Genomic DNA, 25,773 nt, shown 5'->3' with positions numbered 1-25,773 from the left:
CACCTCCTCAGCTTCCTCAAACAGTGTCGCCAATGCTGGGGACCAAGCATTCAACTGCCCAAGACTATGGGGGATATTTCATTCAAACCACCACACTCACTATGGACTATGCCATTATGATGTGTGTGTGTGTGTGTGTGTGTGTGTGTGTGTGTGTAACATGAGTGATTGAAATCTCATGTTTTCCACACTGAAATAAACTTTAGTTTCAGTTTTCAAAGTTTTAAGTTTTAAAAAGCCACATACACAGATTTGATTCGATGTACTATGAAAATATTTTCCTTTTGAAAAGTTTCACCTATTTATCACATTTGTTTTCTTTTATAGCTGTCATTTTGTGATATATACTGTTTCAACTACACTTTTAACAAAATCTTTAGCCACCTCATTCCTTTAATTATTCTCATAAATGAGCATTACAACATTTCTTTCTAGTAACCAAAAATATTCTGTATGACTTATTATAATAAATTTATCAAATCTTTATTCTGAGCATGGTAGAGTTATTCTTTCTATCTACACACTTTCCTCTTTTACCTCTACTGATCACAACTATTGCACTTTATACCTCCAGACGTATCTATAGTTCTTTCAACCTTGTGGCAGTGAGAAGCTATAAACAAACACCTGAGCACAGAACAAATATGACACTTAAAAACAAACTACAATTTCCAATATGGAACATTTTGAACTTATTCATTATAAGTAAGTGCAAAGATCTAATTATTCCATCATTATTATTTTTTTTTACCTAACACACGTGTACCTGTTATGAAACTAAGAAATAATTCCAAATACATATTTGCTGGGTAAATGACTCTTTTTTTAATATTTAGAACTTCGAGTATATTTTATTCCCCTTTAAAATGTGACACATAACAGGCCTGATATGTGAGAATTTAGAGCTAATGTCCATCTTCTCAGGAACATGACATCATTCCTCATCAGATCCCATACATGACTTTTACTGGAATTCAAATGCTTATAAACCTAAGAATATGACAGACAGTGCAAGAGCATTAGCTATGGCAGGGTTCATTTTGCTAGCTGCTTCTACAAAGAATGAAAGCTAGGGCTACTACAGGCTGTGGAGCTTTGAAGCCTAATTTACTGAAACAGGCACTGCTTTTGTGCTTAAGGAGACTTTACACATAGTCATGGATCTTTGCTGTTTTGACCAAGCCAGTTCTAAGAAACAACTCAGTTTGCTTTATTCTTTAAGCAAACTTTACTTTTCACAGTGGCCTGTTCCCACTTGATGGAGCAACCAGATTTTTACAATTTTGAAATAGTCATGCGCCTCATCTCTTTAAAGTGGATTCCCACAACATTCATTCATAGATTCTACCTTTCCAAAAAGTATTATAAACCTGAGAAAAATGTTTTTCTTTAATGTGGTGATAGACCATGTGATCATAATATATCTAAATCAAGTCAGTATAACTGCTATTAAGTGTGTTTGGGGGGAGTTAATACATATTCCATTTTATTTCAGCAGTGTGGTGTTCTGATAAAACTTTATTTCTGAGCACCTAGGTATGTTGTTTAGTTAGCACAGTGCCTTCCTAGCATGCAGGAAATCCTGGGTTACATCCCAGCAATGCACAAAAAAATGGGTAGTACATGACTGTAATCCTAGCACTCAAAATGGAGACATGAGGGTCAGAAGTCAAAAGGTTATCCTTGGCCACACAGCAAGTTTGAGGAGAGTCTCTACCTTATCTCAACTCATTTATGGAAATTCAAATTGGAATTTCATATAAATCTCATACCACAAAATAGTACTCATCATTTTCAAGTGTAAAAACTATTCTTGCTTATGTACTACCTAAAATCAGGCAATGGGTTGGAACAGTTGAGCAGGTATTTGCTGACAATTACCCTGACTTAATGCACATAATCATTACATTGGAGAGGCACTAAATTGAGGCTACATTTTAAAGTCCCCACATATTTTTATCTGGTTACTTTATCAGTTTGTTCATTTTGCCTTTAGTTCCACAAATCCACAAAATTTTGTTTTAAAACAATTACTTTCTACAACATTTACTCTGACATTCCCTCTGGCTATCAGCAACTAGCTGGAACAAATACATGACCTGACAGACTCTAATGAAACATTACTGTGAATGTCAAGTGCTTAGTGTGGTAAGTCTTTTTCCTTGGGGCAATTAAAACTCAAGCTGCATCCTGAAACCCTTAAAGATCAATGCCCTGATAATTAACTCTGACTCAGCAAAGCTTATATGAAGTCATAAACTATATTCATTTAAATCAGTGGTTCTCAAGAGCCCTTTGAGGGTCGAATGACCCTTTCACCGGGTTTGCCTAAAACCATCAGAAAAGACACATATTTACATTTTGATTCATAACAGTAGCAAAATTACAGTTATGAAGAAGAAACAAAATAATTTTGTAGATGGGGTCACCACAACTTAAGGAACTGTATCAAAGGATCACAGCATTAGAAACATAGGGAACCACTGATTTAAATCAACTGAGTGGTAAACTCACCTATCCTATGCACAGTAAAATACTATCTTCTGTGGGTTCTATACAGCAGAAATCTTTGATAAAATGACAATAAGTTCTGAAATTAAAGGTTAATAAAATCTACCAAAGCAGAAAAAGCCAAAATATGTTTCCCCCAAAGTACTATGACCTTTTGTCCTATCTGAAATGTGTATTTAGTAAGATTAGGATTAAATAGAGAGCAATTATGAAAGCAAAAATTTCAATTCTACACTTCTGAAACTGAAGTAGAAAATATTTCTCAGTAGTGTCCTCAAGTAGTATTTACAAATATTAAATACAAATGACATTGCTACAGTGCTTCACACAAAATAATACAAGGCAAGTGTAACAGATAATAAGCTGGGTAGGGGAGATAGCTATAAAGTGATTGTGTATATGAGGCCCCAACACATGCACGCACGCACGCACGCACGCACGCACGCACGCACGCACGCACATAAGTAGACAAAGAAAAACAATAAATCCATTTTATATTTCCTTATCCCCATATTTCAGATTATGAGTTAAACTCTAAGCATTTATAAAAACTTTCTCCCATAGAGACCACATGTACAATAGAATGTGTAAATACTTTTTTGCTTTATTTCTTGTCTACAGAGAAAGCAAAATTAAATTTTACTTTCCTCTAAATTTATTGTGTACAAACATGCCGGTCTTCAACAACTGCAATTTCTCCAATACTGCAAACTTTTCTAAGAAACTACACTGACTTAGTGGGGATTTTCTGTTTGTTGTACTTTGGTTGTTGTTTTGTTTTTAACAGTCTCACTCTAGAGCCAGGCTGACCCAAACTCAAAGAAGACTAGCAGAGCTTTCCTTCAGAGGAAAAGTTAAAAGCCACTGCAGGAAGCAGCTGAATTACCAATGACCAAAAGAGCTCTCCTTGAAACTGTGTTTTTCTGCAGTCATGCACTCAGTCGGCAATTATTTGTCACTAGTACCTCCCATGTGCCAGACCTAGGAGTACAACAGGAAATCAGCTAGATAAGAAACCTTTCTAATAAAGCTGTCAGCCTAAAACATAGCTTTAAATTATACTACTTTTGAACTTTGGCCCTAGGAAGGATTCTTGAAGGAAATCTTGTCCTCTGCATTCCTATTTATCTTCTGAAAAGATAGAAATACTACTAACAGTTAATTAGCAAATCAGTATTTATGGGACAAAAAAGCTAAAATAATTTCAAGATCTCATTTCATCTCAATTAAATAGAGTTAACTGAATTTATTTCTAGTTAGGCTAGATAATGAAAAAAAGGACCTTACCCCTCCCACCCCCTACCCACCACCCCCAAATCAATGACAGGAAAAGTTTATCTCATTTCTCCCTAACCCTAGAGAGCTAATAACTCTTACTAACAGAAATATATGCTGATCAAAAGAGAAAGAACATTGGTAATAACTCCTTAAAATTCATCCCTTCTTCAGAAATCAAGTTATAGATTTCTTGGAGATCTACTAAGTAAAATTTAAAACTCACAAGAATTCTATAAACAGCACATTAAAATTTACCCTAACTCTGGAAACACTGGCTGTCAGAATAAATTGATGTTTAGCAAAAAAATAGTATTTGTAAACATCAGCTATAAAACAAAGTTTAATTCCAGTGGTTTTAGTGACCAGTTGAACACCACACAGTATAAACACACTACATTGTATTGATTCTAAACAAGTTCCTTTTTTTTCTCCTTACTTCAGCTTCCTTCCTATAAAATAGAGAAGCTTATTCTAAAAGGGTGAGTTAAAAGTGCAAGTAAAATAGTTAAAATTGTCTTAAAATAGGGTAGTATTTAATCACGTGTAGTAATTAAAACAACCAGCAAATATTTTATTTACAAGTAACAAATTTATATCACTCACAAAAATATAAACCATTTGCTTCTCATTAGTTCACAAGTGCTGAATAGAACTCATTTTCTATTGTTGCTCAAGAACACTTGAGCAAACATAAGCCAAATGCTAAAACAAATTAAATGATACAAAGTAGTTAAGTTTTGTGCATAATACGATTACACTGGTAATCAACCTGTAGGTCAACCCTTTATGGGTTGAATGACCCTTTCACAGGGTTAGCCTAAGACTATCAGAAAACACAGATATTTATATTACAATTCATAACAATAGCAAAATTATAGTTAAAAGTAGCAATGAGAATTATTTTATGGTTGAGGATCACCACAACATGAAGAATTATATTAAAGGGTCACAGCATTAGGAAGGCTAAGAACCACTGTACTATAAAAATGTGAAATTCAAACCAGAAATTCATGAAGCAACTAGCACTACTACTACTAAATGCTAAGTTAGTTTGAAAGATACAATTTCAAGCCAATCCTCTCTGGTAGCCACAGAAAACCTAATAGAAAACAAAATGTAAAATATGGTATAACTGCTACATTAAAAGAAAAAGTAGGAAGCATCTTCCCATAATTTGTTGTTATGAATTCAGGACCACATAATAAACAGGAGAATGAACCTGTATAAGCAACCGATTTTTAACCTTGCCAACTATGTACAGCAGAGAGAGTGTAAACACATGCTGCCACCTTGTGGACTAATGAATCTGGTTTAGTCTATTTCTTCTCAGATAAGTATCAGTGCAATAAGGTAATCCACACAACACAGATCTTATATAATCTTGATAAGAATAAGAATTTGTTCTAGCTGACAATGTTTTTATGGTTTTTAACCCTCTTTCTGAAATTCATTAACTTTACTAATAATTAAAAGGAATCAAATCTTAGAATGAATTTATTATCAATAAGTTTCAATATCAGAAGAGCAAAAAAAGTCACCAAAATTATGAAAGTTTCAAAGCTTTCATTTTGGACTTCATCATCCATTCTTGTTTCCTATTATTCTTCATCTGTCCTGTTTGCATAACAAACTAAATAATTTGGAATTATTTCTTTAAGAAATGTTAATCAGTATAATTGGGAGAAAATAATGAAGGCTAATCAGCTAATGAAGGCTAATGCCAAATGAACCACCACATCTACTTAAATTTGTAAAATTCTAATTTAAAATATGTAAATGTAACTGTTCACACTTTGGATATCTAGTATTTCTAGTCTGAAATTTTGTCTAGTTTTAAACTAATTCTGTTTTAGAATATAAAATGCTTTGCTATGAATGTCTATATGGTAAAAAAAAAAACTATATAAGTACATTTGTTAAATTTTGGAATATATTAAATGCAACAACACTAGGCTTTAAAAATATTAAGGATACACTCCTCTTGAAATGGCCTGACAATAAGCCCTATATCCCTCAAGAAGACATGCTGCTTTTAAAACATGCACTTTAAAATTTTAACTGAAAAGGAAAATACCATTAACAATGGTAAGGGACATTAACTGGAATCACAACAGGGCCCAAATATTTTAGCTTGTAGATAGTCATATCAGGTCAGTATTACAAAACCTTTTTTTTTTTTTTTTGAGAGAGAGAGAGCGCGCGCATCTCTCTACGTAGCTCTGGCTAGCCTGAAATTTTCTGTACAGAACAAGTTGTCCTCAAACGCATACAGATTACAGTTCTGCCTGCCTCTGCCTCCAGAACGCTGGGGTTTAAGACATGTGCCACCACACCAGGTCCTCCTTCATAGTTTTGAATTTTGCACTTGAACTACATTTCTGAAGCATTTATCATCTATATCATATATTCTTATTAGTAGTTAAGAATTTATGTAATGTTAACCTGTTCCTATAGGATAGATTGTTTTATAAACTAACCCATTATATCATAAAGACATGAAAATAAGATTATGAGGTCTCCTGAATGTAATGATCTGTATGTAGCCTCTTCATGGGTGTTCATTTAGTTTATATAGCTGGTAATCAATGAAATTTTGTTAGATGAATTATGCAATTGAATGAAGTTCAAATTCCACTGGAGCTTCAAATTAACCCAAGAAAAACTAAAAAGAAATCAATGTATGGATTTTTTCTTATTTACAAGCAGATAGAAATCTCTGGAAAACTTCTAGCAATTATGTCTTTAACAGCTCAGAGTTCAGGATTAATCTTCATCCATGTAAATAAAAGCTTTAGTCTTCCACATGAAAAGCATAAAGTTTTAGTAATATTCAAAAGTTAAAATTTGACCAGGTAGGGGAGTAGCTTAATGGTAGAGTCAGCAACAGCAAGAACCCAACTGGTCACACTGTTCATCTGTTTAAAAATGCCTTTTAAGCTTATTTATTCTAGTAAGTTTGAATATAAACAATCATTTGTAGATACCAACAGATTACTGAAAAATGGGCTAAGTGCTACACAACCTGGCAGTTTTTCAATGTCCATTACTGTAAGAAATGGAAAGTTGTATATAACAGTGAAATTTGTATGTGTTTGTAAGCAAATGCACATGTGTGCATGCTAAAGTCAGAGGATAATTTTGGATGCCATTTCTCAGTGTTGTTCAGCTTTCTTTTAAGACAGGTTCTTACAGGCCTAGAACTTGCCAACATGGTAGTAAGCCGCAAGATCTGCCTCAATAGCACTGGCATAATAAGCATGCACTACTATGCCTGGCCATCATTTCACATGGGTTCTGGGTATTAAACTCAGGGTCTCCTGCTTTTGAGGCAAACAATTATTGGCTGTTATACCACAAGCCCCAGAATATATTTTTAAACTATACTGTCAGTTTGTGCTTTGTATATTTAGACTGTCTACAATTATCCCTCCTTTCCAAACAATATACTAAGTGTTCAAACTATCAATGTACTTTGATCATATTCCATCTTCCATAGAAGCTTCACTAGAAAATCAAACATAATATTCAGGAAAGAAATGTAGCAGGTTCTATCCAGACGGCAAGACCAAAGGGAGGACATAAGGAGCACCTTCCGTCATTACACCCAGACAACAGATATACACCATGAAGAGAAGCTTCAGTGTTCTGTCAGATGGGTACTACTGAGCACTCCAATTATCAAGACAGCAATCTAGCTTGTGCATTCCAAATTTCAGAGATGTTATAGCTGCTTCTCCAATTAATAGGTATTCTTATATTTCAATAAAACAACAGTAAGAAGTGTGCCAAATACTTACCTAGAAACTATGCTGGAACCATTATAGAGATCACTAGCATATGACAATGTGGCCAATGGTCTTACTGAGTTGTATCGAGTAAACTTGGACAGGCATTCCTGAAATTCATCTAACTGACTTGCAGTTCTACTGTCATCTGTATCAAAAATAAAATAAAAAAACCCAATATTAAGTAAATGAATGACACAATAAAAGAACAATGACCTCATATTAAAGATATTTATTATCTTTTAAATAACAAATATGTTTGAAGATTCTAAAGAAGACCAGCATGCTCAAATTAACTAGGTGATCTTTTAACTTTAATAAAAATGGTCTATGAAGTCACTAAAATGTCTTTCTATGCCAGTAAGAATGTAAATGCAATCTCCTCTACTTCAGTTTTAGCACTGATTTCAGGGGAAAATAAAACCTTTTTTTTAGGTTTTTTTTTTTTTTTTTTTTTTTGGTTTTTCGAGACAGTGTTTCTCTGTGTAGTTTTGGTGCCTGTCCTGGATCTCGCTCTGTAGAAGACCAGGCTGGCCTCAAACTCACAGAGATCTCCTTGGCTCTGCCTCCCGAGTGCTGGGATTAAAGGCATGCACCACTACTGCCCAGCTAAAACAGTTTTTTAAAGAGCTTCTAGTGAATAGAAGTTAAATCATTCATTAAAAACAAAATCTGATTATCAATGCTGACAGTAAAGGCTGGAGGAAGATCTACATGTTAATGGGTATTTGTTAGTTTAACAAAATGTGTTTACAGAGTTGTACATTTATCCCACGTTTATGGTCAAAGCAAAATTAAATAATACATATTAGGAAAAAGACTTGAAATTAACAAATGTGCTGACATAACTGAAGTATTCTCAGAAGTACAAACAGCAATGTATAAATTACTGATTCTCAAAGACAACAGTAACAACACTCAATAGAACACCAGACAAAGTTCCCTTTAGGTAATCTATTCAAAGCTAAACCATCTGAGATTTAAATCAGAGCATTTACATACAAAGTAGCTGGCAATTTATCTATTCATGAATACAGAGGTATGCTTGCAGTAAAGCACAGATAAAATACTCAGTTTATCACGGCTATTGGAAATGTGGACTTATAAACCTTCCCCCAAAGAATTGAAAACACAAAACAAACAAAAATTACAATACACAATTATTACATTAGTTCCCTAAAGACCAAAAATTGAAATGATTTCTTTTAATGCTGTCCTCTCATAACTTCCTTATTTCTCATCCACATACATGCACACAGCATTTTCAAAATAAACTTCGTGATTCTACTTATTACATACTATCTGAAGTAATAATAGGCATAATAAAATTAAGATGCATAAAGTTCCATACGACAAAAACCATTTTTTAAAAAAATTATCTTCAAAACTTACACGATATGATAAAATTTATTTAATACTTATAATAAAAACAAAGTTATTGAAAGAAATTAAACTCCATCACTGATGTTTCATAAATGCTAAAGATTTGGGCAGACAGAAAAACAACCTAGACTAAAAGGTCCAAGTTAGTAGTGTTTTTATTCTAAAAACAGTACAAGAATGGCCTAATTAGCATATGATATCACAACGGAAATAAAGATCCTATTCCAAAAATTACAGTGGCAAAGTCCAACAGAATATAAATAAAACATAAGTTATGGGGCATTCAGCCACCAAAATCAACACAGAATGCTATGGCTATGGTAACTATTTTTATTTGTAATCCTATTATTGTGACCTATTTAATATAAGTACTGGCAAAACATTTTTTAATATTAATCTTCTTTCACATTTTGCCTTTAGTTACTAAGTACATACATAATCACAGGCATTCAAGAATGTATACTCTGTTGAAGACTATAATTTGTTTCTAGTATATGTACATGTACTCTTAGCTATCACTAAAGCTGATTAATATAAACATACAACATTTTATAAGAAAAAAAACTGGGGCTAAAGAGATGGCTCAGCATTTAAAGCACATGTTGGAGATGACCTGGGTTTGGTTCCTAGCACCTACATGGTGATTTACAACCATTTATAATTCCAGTTACAGAGGATCTGACGTCCTCCGCTGACCTCCACAGGCACCAGGCATACATGTGGTGTACAGATATACTTGCAGTCAAAACAATCATATATGTAAAACAAAACAAATCAATCTACAAAAAAGAAGCTGTTATTTCAGTATCTAAGTGTATACCAGTTCTTTTTCACATATCTGGTTATAAAGTTTGGATTTTGTATGCTTGGCTGTTATGATCAACATCAACAGACATACATCTGTTGGCATATTATCTCTCCATCTTATTTATAGCTTAAAGTAGTGTTTTCAATGTCTCTCTTCCTCTTGATGACTTTTCATTTACATCCTTTTTAAATTATAATTAAGAGGTCAAGACATTAATTTTCTAATAAATACCTGTCATTTTCACAACTGCAAAAAAAGGTAGAGGTGGAAAACAATGAAGTGCAATCAACATTTATGAACTTCACTGGGTACAAGTGAAGGTTTCCTCCTTACTGTCAAAAGAACTTCATATTCAGTAGTACAGCTAAGGGTGGTCAACGTGCAAATCCAGCATAACTTAAGATTTCTAAACACCAGAGACAACGTGCTTTAAGTACAATACAGACATTAATAAAATTTAAGTTTGCCTTCTGGTGTGAACTTAGTAGTGTCCCATCCTATAAATCTACATCTAGAACAAATAACCTAGCTGTCACTTTTACCATTCATAGCAAGCATACCTGTGTTGCCAGTGACTTAATTCTATCTGAAGCTCTTTGTCATCTCTACTTCAAAGAAAGTATCTCAATACCTACCCTATGGTCTACCATCCTCAGCATCAAAATAGCAAGTAATGTTTAAAGGAGTCAACAGGAATTCCCTGCACCTCAAAATATAGGTATTAGACTATTAATTTAAGCCCTCCTTATTGTAGTCTATATTCATAAACAATTAAAGGACTTAAACCCTTGGCAGTGATTGTAACATTTTCACTCGTAAATATGTTCACCATTCATCTCAAATCAAATATGCTTAAGGATAAATTCTGGCATTTCCCTAAATGTGTATATGTGCGCATGTATGTGTATGTCTAGGCTGGCTACCAACTATGTAGTCAAGGATGACCTTGAACTTCCAACGCTACTGCCTCTAACTCTCAAACTAGGATTGCAGGCAAGCATACCATGCTTACTTTTACTCCTTATAATATATAGTGCTGGCGATCCAATTCAGGATACTGCATGCTAGGCAAACATTCTACCAACTGAGCCACATACTCAGCCTACATGAATAAATATTTTTTCTCCATCACCAATTATGAGGCAAATTTATCAAAAATATCTAAACAGTATATAAACTGCTAATATAATATAATAATATAATATAATGTAACATAACATAACATAACATAATATAATGTGTTCATTCATTCAGGAGCAAATCATGACTCAGTTTTCAATAACCAATATACTACCACACAATTTTCCCCTTGATGGTTTTCATTTATAACAGGTATACTACTAATGGAATCAATTAGTTGGGCTCCTAACATGCACTAAGCACTGTGTTCTATACACTTCATCTATAACTTTTATTTATTTGTTTATTTGTTTGTCTGTTGGGCTCCTAACATGTACTAAGCACCATGTCCTATACACTTTATCTATAACTATTAATTACTTACTTACTTTATTTATTTATTTATATTTATGTGTGAACAAGGTGTGTGTGTGTGTGTGCCCGTGCGCGTTGATGCCCAATAGAGGCTAGAAGGAGTAAGATCCTGCGGGGCTGAAGTTACAGGCAGTCTACTGACATGAGAATTGGAAACTGAACTTGGATCCTCTGGAAGAACAGCAAGTACTCTATGCCATCTTTCTAGCCCCTCACCTATAACTCTTTGAACACCTGCAGGGTTATTACTAATATCCACCCTTCACAAATGAGTAAAGATGTTGAGAAAGGTTGAAGGAAGCCTTACTACTCCTCTAAAATTAAAAACATAGTATGCTATCATGTCCATGTGGTCCTATATTATGTGTATTTTGAATGTTTCTAATTATTTTTTTAATTTATTTGCCTAAACACAATCTCTAAGTCCCAACTTAGAACATTCACTTATGTCTTTTTATTTTCACTTTAGCCTAGATTTTTTTCACACTCAGTTACATCAATGGATATTGCACATTTATAGCACATTGTACACATGGAATTTTTAGCTACCTGTTGTTTTTGCCTACAGATTTATAACATTCCACTTTATGATAAATAAGAACCAATTCTTCCATCTTTTTAACCTCAGTACAAAGAATAGTGCTTAAAACTTATTAATGCTGAATAGGAGCTATGTAAATAGAACTTTTGTTTGTTTTTTTACTAGCTACACATTCATGGTTATTTTTTCAAATTTTATATAGCTTGCTCTAGAAAGATTAAACATCCCTGAATGAGAAACAGAGATTACCAGTAGACAACAGCAATCTCTAAGACCCTCCACACTATGGATAAAACTGTCAAAAACACACAATTTGTTGCCATTAGAACTTTCCATAAATCTAACCTATGAACCTGGAAATACATCTGAAGGATGATTTTCAGACATTTTAAGAGAAATCCTGAACATGTACCTGAGATACGAGACATCCTTGTAGAAAAATAACACTGCTCTAAGTCTTCAAAATGAGCAGTGAGTCGCTTTCGTCTTGATGCTAATGTGCTGTTATACCAAGGCTGTTTCTTTGTCTAAGGTGATAAGAAAAGACACTTACAACTCCATACAATCCACATTCTTACATGCTTACTTCTGGACTTTCAAATGTACATTATAATAAAGTGACCACAAATGGTGAAAAGGTATAATTCTCAGATCACAGTTTCAATTTTTCAAGTAAATACGAGGGAAAAAAATCCTCTCACAGAATGATTAAAAATTAAAAATGAAACATTCTTTTTAAAACACTGATGTGGGAAGGTAATGCAGGCCAGCAGGAAGAGTGCTTGCTTGGCATGCACAAAGTCCTGGTTTCCACTTCCAATACCACATAAAACTGACAGTGGTGACCAAGGCCTGTAGACTCAGTACTTAAAAGGCAAAGGCAACAGGATCAGTGGTTCTGAGTTAACCTTGGGTACATAGCAAGTTTAAGGATCAGTCTTGGCTACACTTGTCTCCAAAGTGTTAAAAAAACAGAGAGAGACAAGAAAAAACAAACTATAACTTTAAAAAGACATATATGAGATAAAAGGAAAAAATAAATGAGTAGCATTGAAAGGAGAAAAAAATCGTCAAGCAACTTAAATTTAATTACAAGGCCTGGATGATGCAAAGAAGAAGTGGGAGAGATTTATCAGCTAAATGAGCTACAATATGAAAAGGATTAAATATAATTTTCTACCCCTCAACATAGTTCAAAACCATTCAATTCAAATCCCTATAGTGATTGTACCACATCTGCAACACAACCAGAACTAATTATTTCTTCTATGAGCTACTGCTCTATACCAAAGCTTTCTGGATTCACCTCTCTAGCCCTCAATAAGATCATAAAAAAGTAGCCTTTATTGAGACTGGACCCTTGTATGCACACTATTTTACTATTCTATGATGAAACCGGAAATATGTATGAAGCACTTTACAAGTAAATGTACTTAAATTAAGCTCTGAGTTAGTTGCTGCTATCATGGAACACAAGAGTAACAATTCATTAGGAAGGACTGAATAAGATAAAAAAATGGCTAACATAAAAATTTTCCCTCAAGACTGAAAAAAATAGCTGAGATGATAAGGTGTTTGCCATGCAAACATGGTGATCTGTTTGATTCCCAGAATCCACTTTAAAAAGCTTTATATAGTGGAACACACTTGTTATCCCACAGCTGGGAAGTCAGAAACAGGTGGATTGGGCTTCAATGACCAGCCAGACTAACCTATTCAGTGAGCTCTAGGCCAATGAGAGAGAGATCCTGCCTCAAAATGGAAAACAAGTTTGGAGTCGGTACTTCAAACTCTGCCACCACACCTCCCATGCCAGAATGGACATTAATGTCAAAATGTGAGGAGGGAGAAAAAGAAGAAACCCTCTTTCTTTAAGTTGCTTTTATTAGTTGTTTTGACAAAAGAAGAAAAGTAACTATGGCATTTGCCAACCTTCTCCCTCATCAGAGGCAGAAAGAGCCCCACTGGTTATCTAAAACCAAGTGGTCAGCCCTATCATTATATCCATACAAGGAACATTATGCATACTGAGCAGACTATATTTATATACTTAGGAATATATATAAAGAAAAGGAAGCCATGAATTTGAGAAATCAAGGGAGGTTCATGGGAGGGGCTGAAGGGAGGAAAGAGAAGAAAGAAAATGATGCAATTATATTTTAATTAAAAATTGTAAATAACTAGTAGAAGAAAACATCTTGAACATGATCAGGGACATCTATAGAAATAAAGTCCTAATGTAACAGGTGACAGTTAGGAGGGAAAGGGAGAGAGCAAAGAAAAGAGCACTGGATAAGAGGGAGAAAGGTACAGGAGGAAATAAATGCAAGGAGAATACAGACACTGAAATTGTGAAAATTTTTCAGAAAGTCACTTTTGTCAAACCCCAAAGAGCGCCAGGGAAGTCACTCAGATATTTCCCTTCATCACTGTCTAATATCAAGACCTATCACAAAAGGCTGCCAGAATCATTATTGGAATAAAGCCCCTAAGTCAAAAAATGAAAATTATTTATGAGAGAGAGAAGGATACAGCCCTAGCAGCTTCCTGTCCAGGTTTGGGTCAATGCCATTCTTGTCATTTGGCCTTGAGTCAAAGAAAATAATTTCAGGGCAAATTGGGTAACCCTTCTCATTTTACCTGTAGAAATTCCTATCTTTCCTTCTGCCCATAATTTACTATGGCACACAATGCTCATTTCTAAAGTACAACTCATCTCTGTTGACAAAACCAACAGGAACAGGTCTCTACTCATTTAAAAGAAAAATTCATAGGATACTCATGCAACTATTAGAAAAAGAAAACCTATTAAGATGACAAGCTATGAAAGATAATTCAGTAAAAGTTATGCAAGACCTCTATATTATAAGTACAAATATATTGTTGCTTTTTGATAATTACATCTTAATCCACAATAATCTCAAATTAAGTATAATCATTAAAATATATTTTTAAAAATAAATTTTCAACATTTAAAAACTACTTAGCAATAAACATGCATAAACATGAGCAATATGTTTTTAACTTCTTATCATAAAAATATCAGCCCTCTCTTGGATAGTTTCTAACGTAAAGGCAGTTCCAATAAAAATATCAAGATGTGGCTTCTTCCATTTTGGGGAAATGGGCAGCAGACAAGGTCTTGATAAGTGATCTTGGCTGGCTTCAAACTGTTTTCCACATTAGCTTCCAAGGTGCTAAGATTAGAGGCATGAGTCATTACAACTCCTACACTTTGGGAACTCGTACACTTTGGCACGTGTGTGTGCGCGTGCGTGCGTGCGTGCGTGCGTGTGTGTGTGTGTGTGTGTGTGTGTGTGTGTGTGTGTATGTGTGTGTATGTGTGTGTTGTGTGTGCAGTCAAGGATCAAATTCAGAGTTTCAAGCAGAGAATCTAACACTAAACAATATCCCTGACTCCCCTCGCCCTCAAAAGGCTTCTTTATGGAGCTAACTAAATAGGGTAATACTAAAGCTCATAGGATAAAATGAATTGGAAAACTTTACAAAAGACTGAAGAACAAAGAGTACTATGGAGGAGAATCAGGAGGGAGCTGGAGGTTTAGTTAATGAGACATTAAAACTTACCTTAAAAAGATACCCTAACAAATAAATTACACTCTCCAAAAGGCCAGTGTTGTGAAGAACTATAACAGTTCACAGGAAATGTAAAGATACAAAAGAAATAAACCTAACAGTGATTCTAAGCTAGTCTTGGACATTAGGTAGCTTTTTTATTTTTTTCCTTTTCTTATAAAGGTCATTATTACCAGGAACAGTGGCTCACGCTTGTAATTCCAGCATTTAGGAAGCTGAAGCTGGAGAACTGCTCTGAAGCTGAGGCTAGAATGAACTATGACAGTAAGTTTCAGGACAGCCTGAATAACAGTTATAAGACAGATAGACAGAGAAAGACACACAGACACACATACACATCTCAGTATTAAGAATTAAGAATCCAAAATAGCTATTGGAATTTAAGTTATAAAATATAAGTCCCTCTGATTTTTAATAATAAATTCTTAATTTTGCTCATGATAGAGAAGCTATATAAAAATTCTAAAGCAAAAACAACAGATAACTATAGAATAAAATACCTATACTATATAAAGGTCATACATTTCTGGCTTTTGTTAATCATGTTGTTAGCATTTTAAAAATTCATTCCACCTATTAAGCTGTTTTTTTAAGAGTATAACAACTCACTCTATAACTGTAGGATAATATCCTTAATTATTTTACTATGGCTGGGCATGTTCATATTCCAGAACTTACTAGACTACAAGCCCCTTTTAAAAAGTTTATTTTTTTATGATTTATGTGCCTGTGAGAGTATATGCTACATATGTGGCGCTGTCTATGGAGGTCAGAAAAGGGCACTGGAATCCCTACAACTGGAGTGACAAGTAGCTGTGAGCCATCTGACAAGTACTGGGAACTGAAATCAGGCCCTCTGGAGGAGCGACAAGAGTTCCTAACTGCTGAGCCACCTCTATGGCCCTAGTATATCATTTTTATGTAGTACTTCAAATCATTTCTTAGGAAGGATTCCCATATGTATGATCATCAAATCAAACATTTCTAGCAATTACCATATGTATACAGAAGACTCAACTTCTCCATTTTCTTCTCTGTCTATCCTTTCTCCTACACAGACACACACACACACATGCATGCATGCATGAATAGGAGAACAAATGCAGCCATGCAAAAATAAGAATACAGTCATGTGATACCGAAGAATGTTTTGATCCACAATGGACTGGTTCCATAATGCTAACAGCAGAAGAGCTTCTATGTCATAATACTGTAAACAACTCCCGTATTTGAGCGCTGCTGATTATTAATAAACCCATTGTGTTGCCAGTTATGTAAGCGTTTACCATAGTTAATTGTACATAATATTAAATAATGATAGTATAAAATAGAATTCCCTGGGGGGAAAAGCCACACTTATTTTGAAGACTGACTGATTAGAATTTTATGACAGTAGAAAGTTGAAATTTGACAAATTTGGAGTCAAAATTATCTTCGACTATTTTTATTTAGTCCCTTGAATAATCATTTAGTGCTCACCTACTGTATCTTGCTTAGAACACTTTCCATCATCAGAAATATCTTTAGAATGCATAAACTTACGAGATGTCTAGCTTTCTCCAAGCCCAAAGCTAAGAATGTCACCAGACAGCATCTGAAAGCTTCATTAGCAGAGGTTTTCTGGATTTGGTACCATAACTGATCTGATGTCCCTATTTATGTTATTTAGTATGTGCACTGATTTATGACATTCTTTTGTTCTGTGACATAAAAAGTTCATATAACTGCTTCCTCACAGGAACATTTTTGTCCACAGAGCATGGTCATTTATATTTGGCACAGAATAAATTTTTTCCTATTCCCTCTGCTATAAGAATTGTTTCATAGTTATGCATGCATGGTGGCTCATGCCTTTAATTCCAGCACTTGGACGGCAAATGGATCTTTGTGAGTTTGAGTCTGTCTGGTCTACATACTGAGTTCTAGATCAGCCGGACCTGTATAGAAAGACCCTGTCTCAAAACCAATAAATAATAATAATAATACTGTTTCCTGCTGACAGAATTAAACAACTCTGCTCCTGGAGCATGTACTTAGTCTTCCATATATTTTTGTTTGTTTGGAATGTATTCTTACTTGCATACAGTAAGTTTACTATAAAATGGTATGCTGGAAAGTACACTCATCCATCTTGCTTTTATTGGCAATTGGCTACATTGGTTAAAGTGCAGTGACTGAGCTACAACAGTGAAGTTTGTGTAAGTACACTCAATGATGTTCATACAGAAACAATCAACAAAGGATGTGATTCTCAAAATGTATCCTCATCTTAAATGATTCCTGATTAAGTTTCTTGTTCTGAACTCTCTGATGTCAGTAAGAACTAGTAGAGGACTTCTTCGGCACCATGTATTAGTTCATATTTTCTCTCTTATTTAGGAAATTCAGAATCATGTCAGATGATATGAACATGGGCATTTTATCTCTTTAATCATGTCTTTTAGTAAAATGTTTAACCCTATCTATAGAGTTTGCATTAAAAAAGTTACAGCAAGTAAGATATTTTACACACCATACTGAAGATGTTTCCCAACATGGGTCTAGATTTTGCTTGTGTTTTCAGATTTTGTATGTTGACATATTTCATTACTTCTATTTAAACAATATGTATTTGCTCTGGACTCTTTTAGCAAGTCCATACAAGTAGACACAAGACACATTTCCATCAAATGTCTTCCTAGTTATCACAACAACATTTACTTAACCTGTCTTTGCACTACTTCATAAACTCCTGTAGCACAGGTGATTAATAGTTTCATCAGATTGTTAACTTTATTTTGCTCCTTTATTACCATATTCTTTTATGTTGATTGGGTAAGTAATCTCTTCATATTAACCTCCAAATCATTCATTTTATCAAAAAATTTCAAAGTCAATTGATCACATTCTTTGTACACTTAAGAAATTATTACTGGGAATTCGTTAGCAGGAACCAATTAAATAAATAATTAAGGCCATTAGTCAATCTAAATTGCCTTATGATTGCTTTATTTATTTCAGTATATGTAGTTTTAAAATTATACATTTAAGACTGTTATTCTTATTACTGTTAATTAGTACTAACTTAACTTATCCTGTATCATGACAATTAATTTGTCATATGTGGATCCTTCTATGAAAATCTGTTTTTTGTGCTTATATAATATTGTAGACTCCTTCAGTAAATGCTTAATTTCTTTTAAATAAATAAATAAAAATTATAATATATATTATAAAAACATTGACTGCCTTTTATCTTGAACTATTTTATGATTCAGAGTATACACAGAAATCTTCCAAATTACAACAGTATATTTTAAGATCCTAATCACGGAGTGCAGATGGCACCATATATCCTGTTTTAGAATCAATTCATTTTGTTAAACTTCCCAAAGACAAAATAAATGAAATATCCTTTTACTGAAGAACACTAAGTACTCAAAAGAAAATTCAAAGCCTTCACACTTACAAAAACCAAAGGAAACTATGTCTACAGTACTCCGTGCTACACACACTTGACTTCATTCTTCACTTTTCTCTCTTTTATTCACTGTTCTCCAATCACTCCTCAGAACCAGGCATGGTTTTAATCGAACAGCTTATTTATTTGTTGTTCCTGCAGTTAGAGTTTACACCCAAAGACAGTCAGATACCTTACTCTCTCACTTCCTTTTCACTCTAAGTCATCTTTGTTTATTTTACTATTGTCTTTCCAACTAGATTAGAAGCTTGCTTACTATAGAAATTTTTGTGTTTTGGTTTTATTCAGAACCTACAATAGGGCTTTGTAAACACCAGGTACTTAAAAATACAAACAAAAGACAATGATTGAATGAGTAGTTCTTTAACTGTACATGGTCTGAGTCATATGCTTAGTTAAACATCTCTGCTTTCTCCTCTTACTAGCTACATTTTCTTGGTCAATCTCTTTAGATGTTCTATGTACCAGTTTCCTTATTAAAAAAATACAAGGTAGCACTTTAAGTTACAGTGTTAATAGCTGGGAAGTTGCCATGATAAGTCATTATAAAACAAATCTTACCTAATTATTTCTTTTAGTTTCTAACCGCTTTTCCCTCACATTCATTCTAATTCTTTGTAACACTGCACAAGGTACAGTTGGCCCTTCATATTAGCAAGTTCTGCACCTATACATAGAAAATATTTTGAGAAGAGAAAATCTGTACTGAACATGTACAGATCATGTTAGAAAAAAAGATTATTCCCTAAACAATACACTATAGTAACTAATAACAAAGTTTTTATATTGTAGTAACTATTACAAGTAATCTAAAGATGGTCCAAAGTACATGGGGTGATATACATAGATATAAACCCATATTTCACCATTTTAGAGAAGCGACTTGGGTATCCACATTTTTGCTAGTACAGGAAGATAGTATGTGTATGGAAAGAATTCCCTAGCAGGTAGTCAGGGCTGAGTGACTACACTGCTATTCTCGGGGAGAACACCTTTTATAAGTGTGAAAACAGTATCTGTATCTTAAGGTTCTCCTTGAGTTCTCTATTTTGATCTGTACTTTATTTTTGCTATACTCTTTAGCTTCTATTTGTCAAACTTATACTCATCTATGACTTTTTTGATCATTTTTATACCAACTTATTTTAGTTTTGTCTCATATACTGTTATAAGTGAAGGAAAGACCAGGAATGGTAATCCATACTTGTAATCCCAGCACTCAGAAAGCTGAGAGAAAATTATTCCAAGTGTGAAGACAGTATGAGATTCATGAAAGATCCTGTCTCAAACAGCATTAACAATAAAGTGAAAGGTGAGAACTGGGAATACATTAACTCCATCTATGAAACTCTAGTAGGATTTATTCTCCACAAGCTGCCCTGCCTTCTAACGGAGTGGATCCTACTGGGAAGTGCAGAATTTTGAGCATGCATTTACTCTACCCATTGAGAAATTAGGAAGCTCTTTTCAAGTTTTTTTTTTTCTCTCCTTTTAAATCATTCATAGGACAGAATGAAGGCAGCAAAGCTGTAGGGTTAGAGCCATCTAAGCCTTTTGAAACCAAAGCGCCAGATACTAACATGGAGGTGTAAGATCCGGTGTTTGCCCTGTTGGATTTGTCTTGCTTTATTTCAGTCTTTCCTCATTATGTCCTTATCCTTCCCTAATGCAATGGGAAAGTATACTCTGTGCCTTGTATGTAAGATGTACATATGTTGTGGGTTTTATCTTCTGTTTTAATTTTACAAGGGGTCACAGTTGAAGAGATTGACTTTAGTCTCAGAAGATACTTCAGATTATGGGGAAATATAGAATATGGTGGTTTGAATAATAATAAAAAAAAAAATCCCCTATAGCCTCATATATCTGACTACTTGGGTCCCTAGTAGGTGGCTCTGTTTGGGAAGGTTTGAAACATTTAGGAGGTGTACCTTTGCTGGAAAAAGGGTATTCTGGTAGTGTCTTTCATAGTTTGGGTCCACTTCCTCTGGAGAGATGAAACATAATCTGGCATGCTACCCCCACCATAATGAACTCTATCCCCCTGGAACTGTAAGCTAAAATAAATCCGATTTTCCTCAAAGTTGCTTTTAGTCATGCTTGCTATTTTTAATTTTCATAACAAAAAATTGTAAAAAAGCAGTAATATCAACAGGGCTTTTTGTGGATAAGAATTGGGAAGACACTAATGTAATGCCTCAGGGTATCAGAAGTCTTTTGACTACATACCAGTAAATTATATATTAGATGAAAAAGTCATAAAAATTCTCAACTTTGAAAGGGATTACATCCTGATAAATTATGAATTCAAAATACTATAAAAATGCATTTAATACTTCTAGACTACTAAACAGCAAAGTTTAGCAAAATAACCCACTAGAGTACTTGCTGTTCACCCTACTTACTTCCTGAAAGGGAGCTGTGGCCTGCTGTCTCAGCCCAGCGCCACTGGAGACTACTGTACACTAAACCAGTTAGTTCCCAGATTCAGGATTGGCTTTTCTTGCTCAAGCTATTATAGTCTTTGAGGCTTTAAAATTTCTACGAACATATCTGATTATGTATTAAAAAAAAACCCAAACACCTACATCAGATGTCTCAATAGCTATAAAGGGATATAAGGCCCTCTATGAACTTTATTATAATATTTTTTTTAAAGCCTAAGGTGCTACAAGAGTTTAGTAATAAACACTTGCCTAAAAGGCACACAGCCCTGGATGTAATTAATCTCAATAGTGCCAAAACAGAACAAAAATGGGTTGAACAAAACAGGTCAAAGCAAGCAAATTAAGATGATAACAGATGTACTAAGTAGTTTCAAAACTATAAAACAGGTAGTCAGTCATCCATGTACCCAGGAAGAGAATGAACCCTGAATGTTCCTAGAGCTTTTCATTTACTAAAGATAACTTTTCAACATAATGTAAATATAAATAAATGAGCATTAAAAACACTTCATTTGTATTTTTAAAAACACTTTCTCTACAGATACTGAACCTAAATAGCATACTATTAATGCTCACTTCCTGAATTTTACAATTATACTGTAATTACAAAACACAGCATCTTTGTTTTTAAAGAAGCATATACTGAATAATCATGGGTAAAAAAAAAAAAAAAACATGTCTATACTGCACATAACCCATGGGGAAAAACTGTAACACATAACTGAAATAAAATTTAATACTTAAAAAGGAAAAACAACATAGATATGAAAAAAAGGAAATGACTCAAAATGTAAAATTTTTAGTAGTTGGACAAACTATTTGAATTACATAAAGGAATTTTTTAGCAGTCTTAGTACTTTTCCCTGAATCTGAAATTATTCGAAGATATATTTTTTGTTTGTTTGTTTGTTTTTGTTTTAAATACATATAGAAACTCAAAAACTAAGGTTGGTAAATATAAATCCCCCAGTCAAAGATGGAAAGAATAAAAGTTAAAAGGATCATACAATTAATTGGAAGAGACGAGGCTAGTGTTTATTTTATTCAAGCCTTTAGTCCATAGGAACTGCTTAATGCTCTAACATAAGATATGCAATGAATCAATATTTTACCTTTCATATCTCTGAGACGAACATATACCTGACAAAATTTTCTTCCTCTTAAGGTCTGTTATTAATCACTATGTTAAAACTACTATGTTTAACTATGTTAAAAGTTCTTACCATTGACAGGCAAATAAACAAGTGATTCTGTTATTTACAAAAATGAGTAAGTCCTACTAAAAAGGGCATATCATTATCAAAGAATATTTTAGTAAACTAACTTATTATTTTACAACATAGATATTCCACTCATAGCACCTACCAAAACATACTGTTAGGTGTATAACTTACCTGAGAAGTCCCACTGAAACCTGAAGGTTGGCTGTATTCTGTAGAATCAATAATACTACTGTAAAATGAAGAAAGAAGAATATAACTTCAGTACTTAACATTATTTTAGTAACAGGAAAAGTTGATCTAAAAAATGTATCATTTATAAACCCAATATTTATAATTTTAAGTAAACATTTATTGCCAATCATTTAATTAGACATCAAAGGGCCCATAAACATTACTCCTCCCAGCTCTTCAAACATACATATCAAGAAAGGTTATCAAATGGAAATAATCATAAGGCCAGTGTGCACACAGATTTATTTCCATTTCCAAATAGGTTAGTAAGGTTTGGAATTTTGAGGACAAGAGGATTTACAATACTGGGGAAAACATTAGCATGCACTTGATGAGCTACAGTTAACAGACCCTACTATGGCATTCAGTAGCCATGTGCTCTTAGACAATTACCTTACATCACTCAGTTTCCTCATTACCAAATGAGGTGAATGAGGACTATCTATCTCTAGATAAGTTTCCAGCCCCCAAATGGCGTGACAAAACCTGGTAAAAGAGAACTATCAAAGGAATAGAATAAATGTAAAATAACAAAAATCTTCTCTCCTAATTCCAAACCCACATGATATTAGTTTTCTCTGCCCTGGCGGATACAGTCTGCTTTCTATGCTGTTTTTCATTTGGGTACACCTTCTCCTACTTAACTCTAAGACAACCTTCAGAAACTCAGGCTAGCTTATTTTCTTTATTTCATCACTATTGTCTCTCTACCATCTTTAAACAAAATTAGCTTATAAAAACTACCAACAATAGAAAGGCACTAAAAGCACTAAAGCTCATAAATGCCTTTAGACACAGAACAGTGAAAGCTGAAGCAGATTGACCACAAGTATGAGACGCCTTTCTTCAAACAACAGCAATACTAAAATAATAAAAATTAAAAATCTACAAACAGAAATACAACTACCAACAAATAAAAACTATAAAATATATTTTTACACGATAATTAGCTATTCACATGCTGCCTCTATTTCTACAATAAGCATGTTTATATTATTTTCATCTTAATAAAATCAAACCACTGAGGATAGTAATTAAATGGTTCACTACACAAAAATCATAAATTACTTTGGCACTGAAATAACCTAAAGGTTATGAGAGGTACTTTTAGAGTTTGGATTTTTAATTAAGCAGCAAATAACTTGACTCTAGGCAGGTAGTTCTTATGTGAGCAGGAGTTTCTCCATCTATTAAAAGATGACAACATGGCACAAAAATGGGAAACTGAAATGTAGCATTAGGTATAGCATTAAAATACAGTAAACAATTGATCTCTACTTCTATCATTAAAAATTAGCATAAACCCTCACATTTTTTAAATATTATAATCATATAGAATGCCCATATGATTTTTTAAAACTGTACACTCCTACTGACTATACAGGTCTTGGTTCATTGTCATCTACACTGTTTCTGTAGTAAAGTTCAACACACAGCCAAGAACCCTTATTGACACTATCAAGAATTTATGGACTCTTGGTATTAGATGAGCAATTAAGACGTCAAATAAACACTAAACAAACTCAGTAACCCCCCGCCCAACATACACACACTTGTAAAATTATAATAATTTTTTAAAAGGCCATGCATTCGAGAGGAAGTGAGGGAGGAATAATGGGAGGGGCTAGAGGAAGGGTACATGAGGGCAGCTGGAGGTGGGAAAGTTAAGAAGGGAATTATGTAATTATATCTTAATTAAAATAAATCTATGAACTCTTGAAGTCACTTTCTTATGATGAAATACAATGAATCTATGCATTCCCTGTAGTCATGGATTTGTGGGGGGGGAGGGAACCACATGCTATTTTTGGTTTCTTCATACAAGTACTAACAGCTGAGAAATAAGTGGATGCCTGCATAAAAAAATGTTTCCTTTACTAATAAAGCAATTCCTAGCATTTGTACATCACTAATAAAATCACATAGTTGTGGGGCTGAGGAGATGAGTCAGTTGTGGGTAAAGTGCCTGTTGTTGTGTACATACACAACACACAACTACAATCCCATATCCTTCCACAGACAGGTAGTACCTACATCTTGACATTACTATTTATTAAAAAAGTATGGACAATGTGCCATATTATTAAGTACTTTGTATTTTATTTAAAAAAAAAGTAAAGAAGAATCCTTTATTAGTCTATCCATTTCATGAACAAATACTAGGGACCAAAAAATTTTACCATCTAACATGAGACAGCATTATCAACTATTTTATGTAAGTATCAAAATTTTTAATAGTTAAAAAACTAATAAGGACATTAAAAAATGGCATGGGAGAAAGAAATTTTTAAAGTGGTAACTAAAAGCAAATTATGAATAATACATTTGAATTAAATTGAGGAAAATAAGATGGTGATTCCTAATGTTTCTGCTGGTAAGAATGAGAACATTAAATAAAAATGCAAATAAAAACAATGTAGGCCTCGGGGTGAAGCTCAGCAACACAGTAGCCGCTGACTAGCAAACCATAGGACACTAGATTCAGCCCCAGGCATCAAGGTGCATGTGTGTTAAAGAGCACAAACACAGACTAGGAGTCACAGGACTATCAACACAACCTGTTTCAAAAAGCACACAGAAGACATTTTGTCATGTAAAATTTTACAAAAATCAATAATGTTTCATTTCTGGTAAACATAGTAGATTTACTAATTTTGGATTGGACTGTTGTTTGAAAAGGGATGGCTTACATTTAAATGATTAGAATACATAATATCATCTAGCTAAATTACAGTAATTTTTAAATCTAAAAGGCTGAGATAAAGGCAACACTGGATTTTAAAATAAACAACGGAAACGACCCAAAACATTCAAGTACGCATGTAAAATTAAACTGCTACCAATGACGTGTGTTACTAACTTATGGTAGAGAAAAAAAATAAACCTTTGTTCTTAATAAATCATGAGGAACTATAAAAAAAAACTTCATTGTATGATTACTGAACCATTTCCCTATAACAAATAATTGACATAAATATTTTAAAAACTTTTAATTTCAAATAGTAAATCTCATTT

The 25,773-nt window shown here is 33.7% G+C and overlaps 1 protein-coding gene across 4 annotated transcripts in view; it reads right to left on the bottom strand.

The window, feature by feature from the left end:
- Window positions 1-25,773, bottom strand: part of Cop1 (COP1 E3 ubiquitin ligase) — a 128,133-nt gene that overhangs the window by 57,967 nt on the left and 44,393 nt on the right. For all 4 annotated transcript variants that reach the window (XM_052737331.1, XM_052737330.1, XM_052737332.1 and 1 more), the window contains exons 9-11: window positions 22,699-22,756; window positions 12,213-12,327; window positions 7,587-7,722 (exon numbers count right to left, since the gene is read on the bottom strand). In XM_052737331.1, coding sequence (XP_052593291.1) covers window positions 7,587-7,722; window positions 12,213-12,327; window positions 22,699-22,756 — 309 coding nt within the window. The remainder of the gene's footprint in view (window positions 1-7,586; window positions 7,723-12,212; window positions 12,328-22,698; window positions 22,757-25,773) is intronic.

The sequence above is a fragment of the Peromyscus californicus genome, unplaced genomic scaffold (genome assembly GCF_007827085.1).
Source record: "Peromyscus californicus insignis strain IS unplaced genomic scaffold, ASM782708v3 Scaffold_14__1_contigs__length_90479793_seg_2, whole genome shotgun sequence".
NCBI classification, from domain to species: domain Eukaryota; kingdom Metazoa; phylum Chordata; class Mammalia; order Rodentia; family Cricetidae; genus Peromyscus; species Peromyscus californicus.
This window is presented reverse-complemented; position numbering and strand designations above follow the sequence as displayed.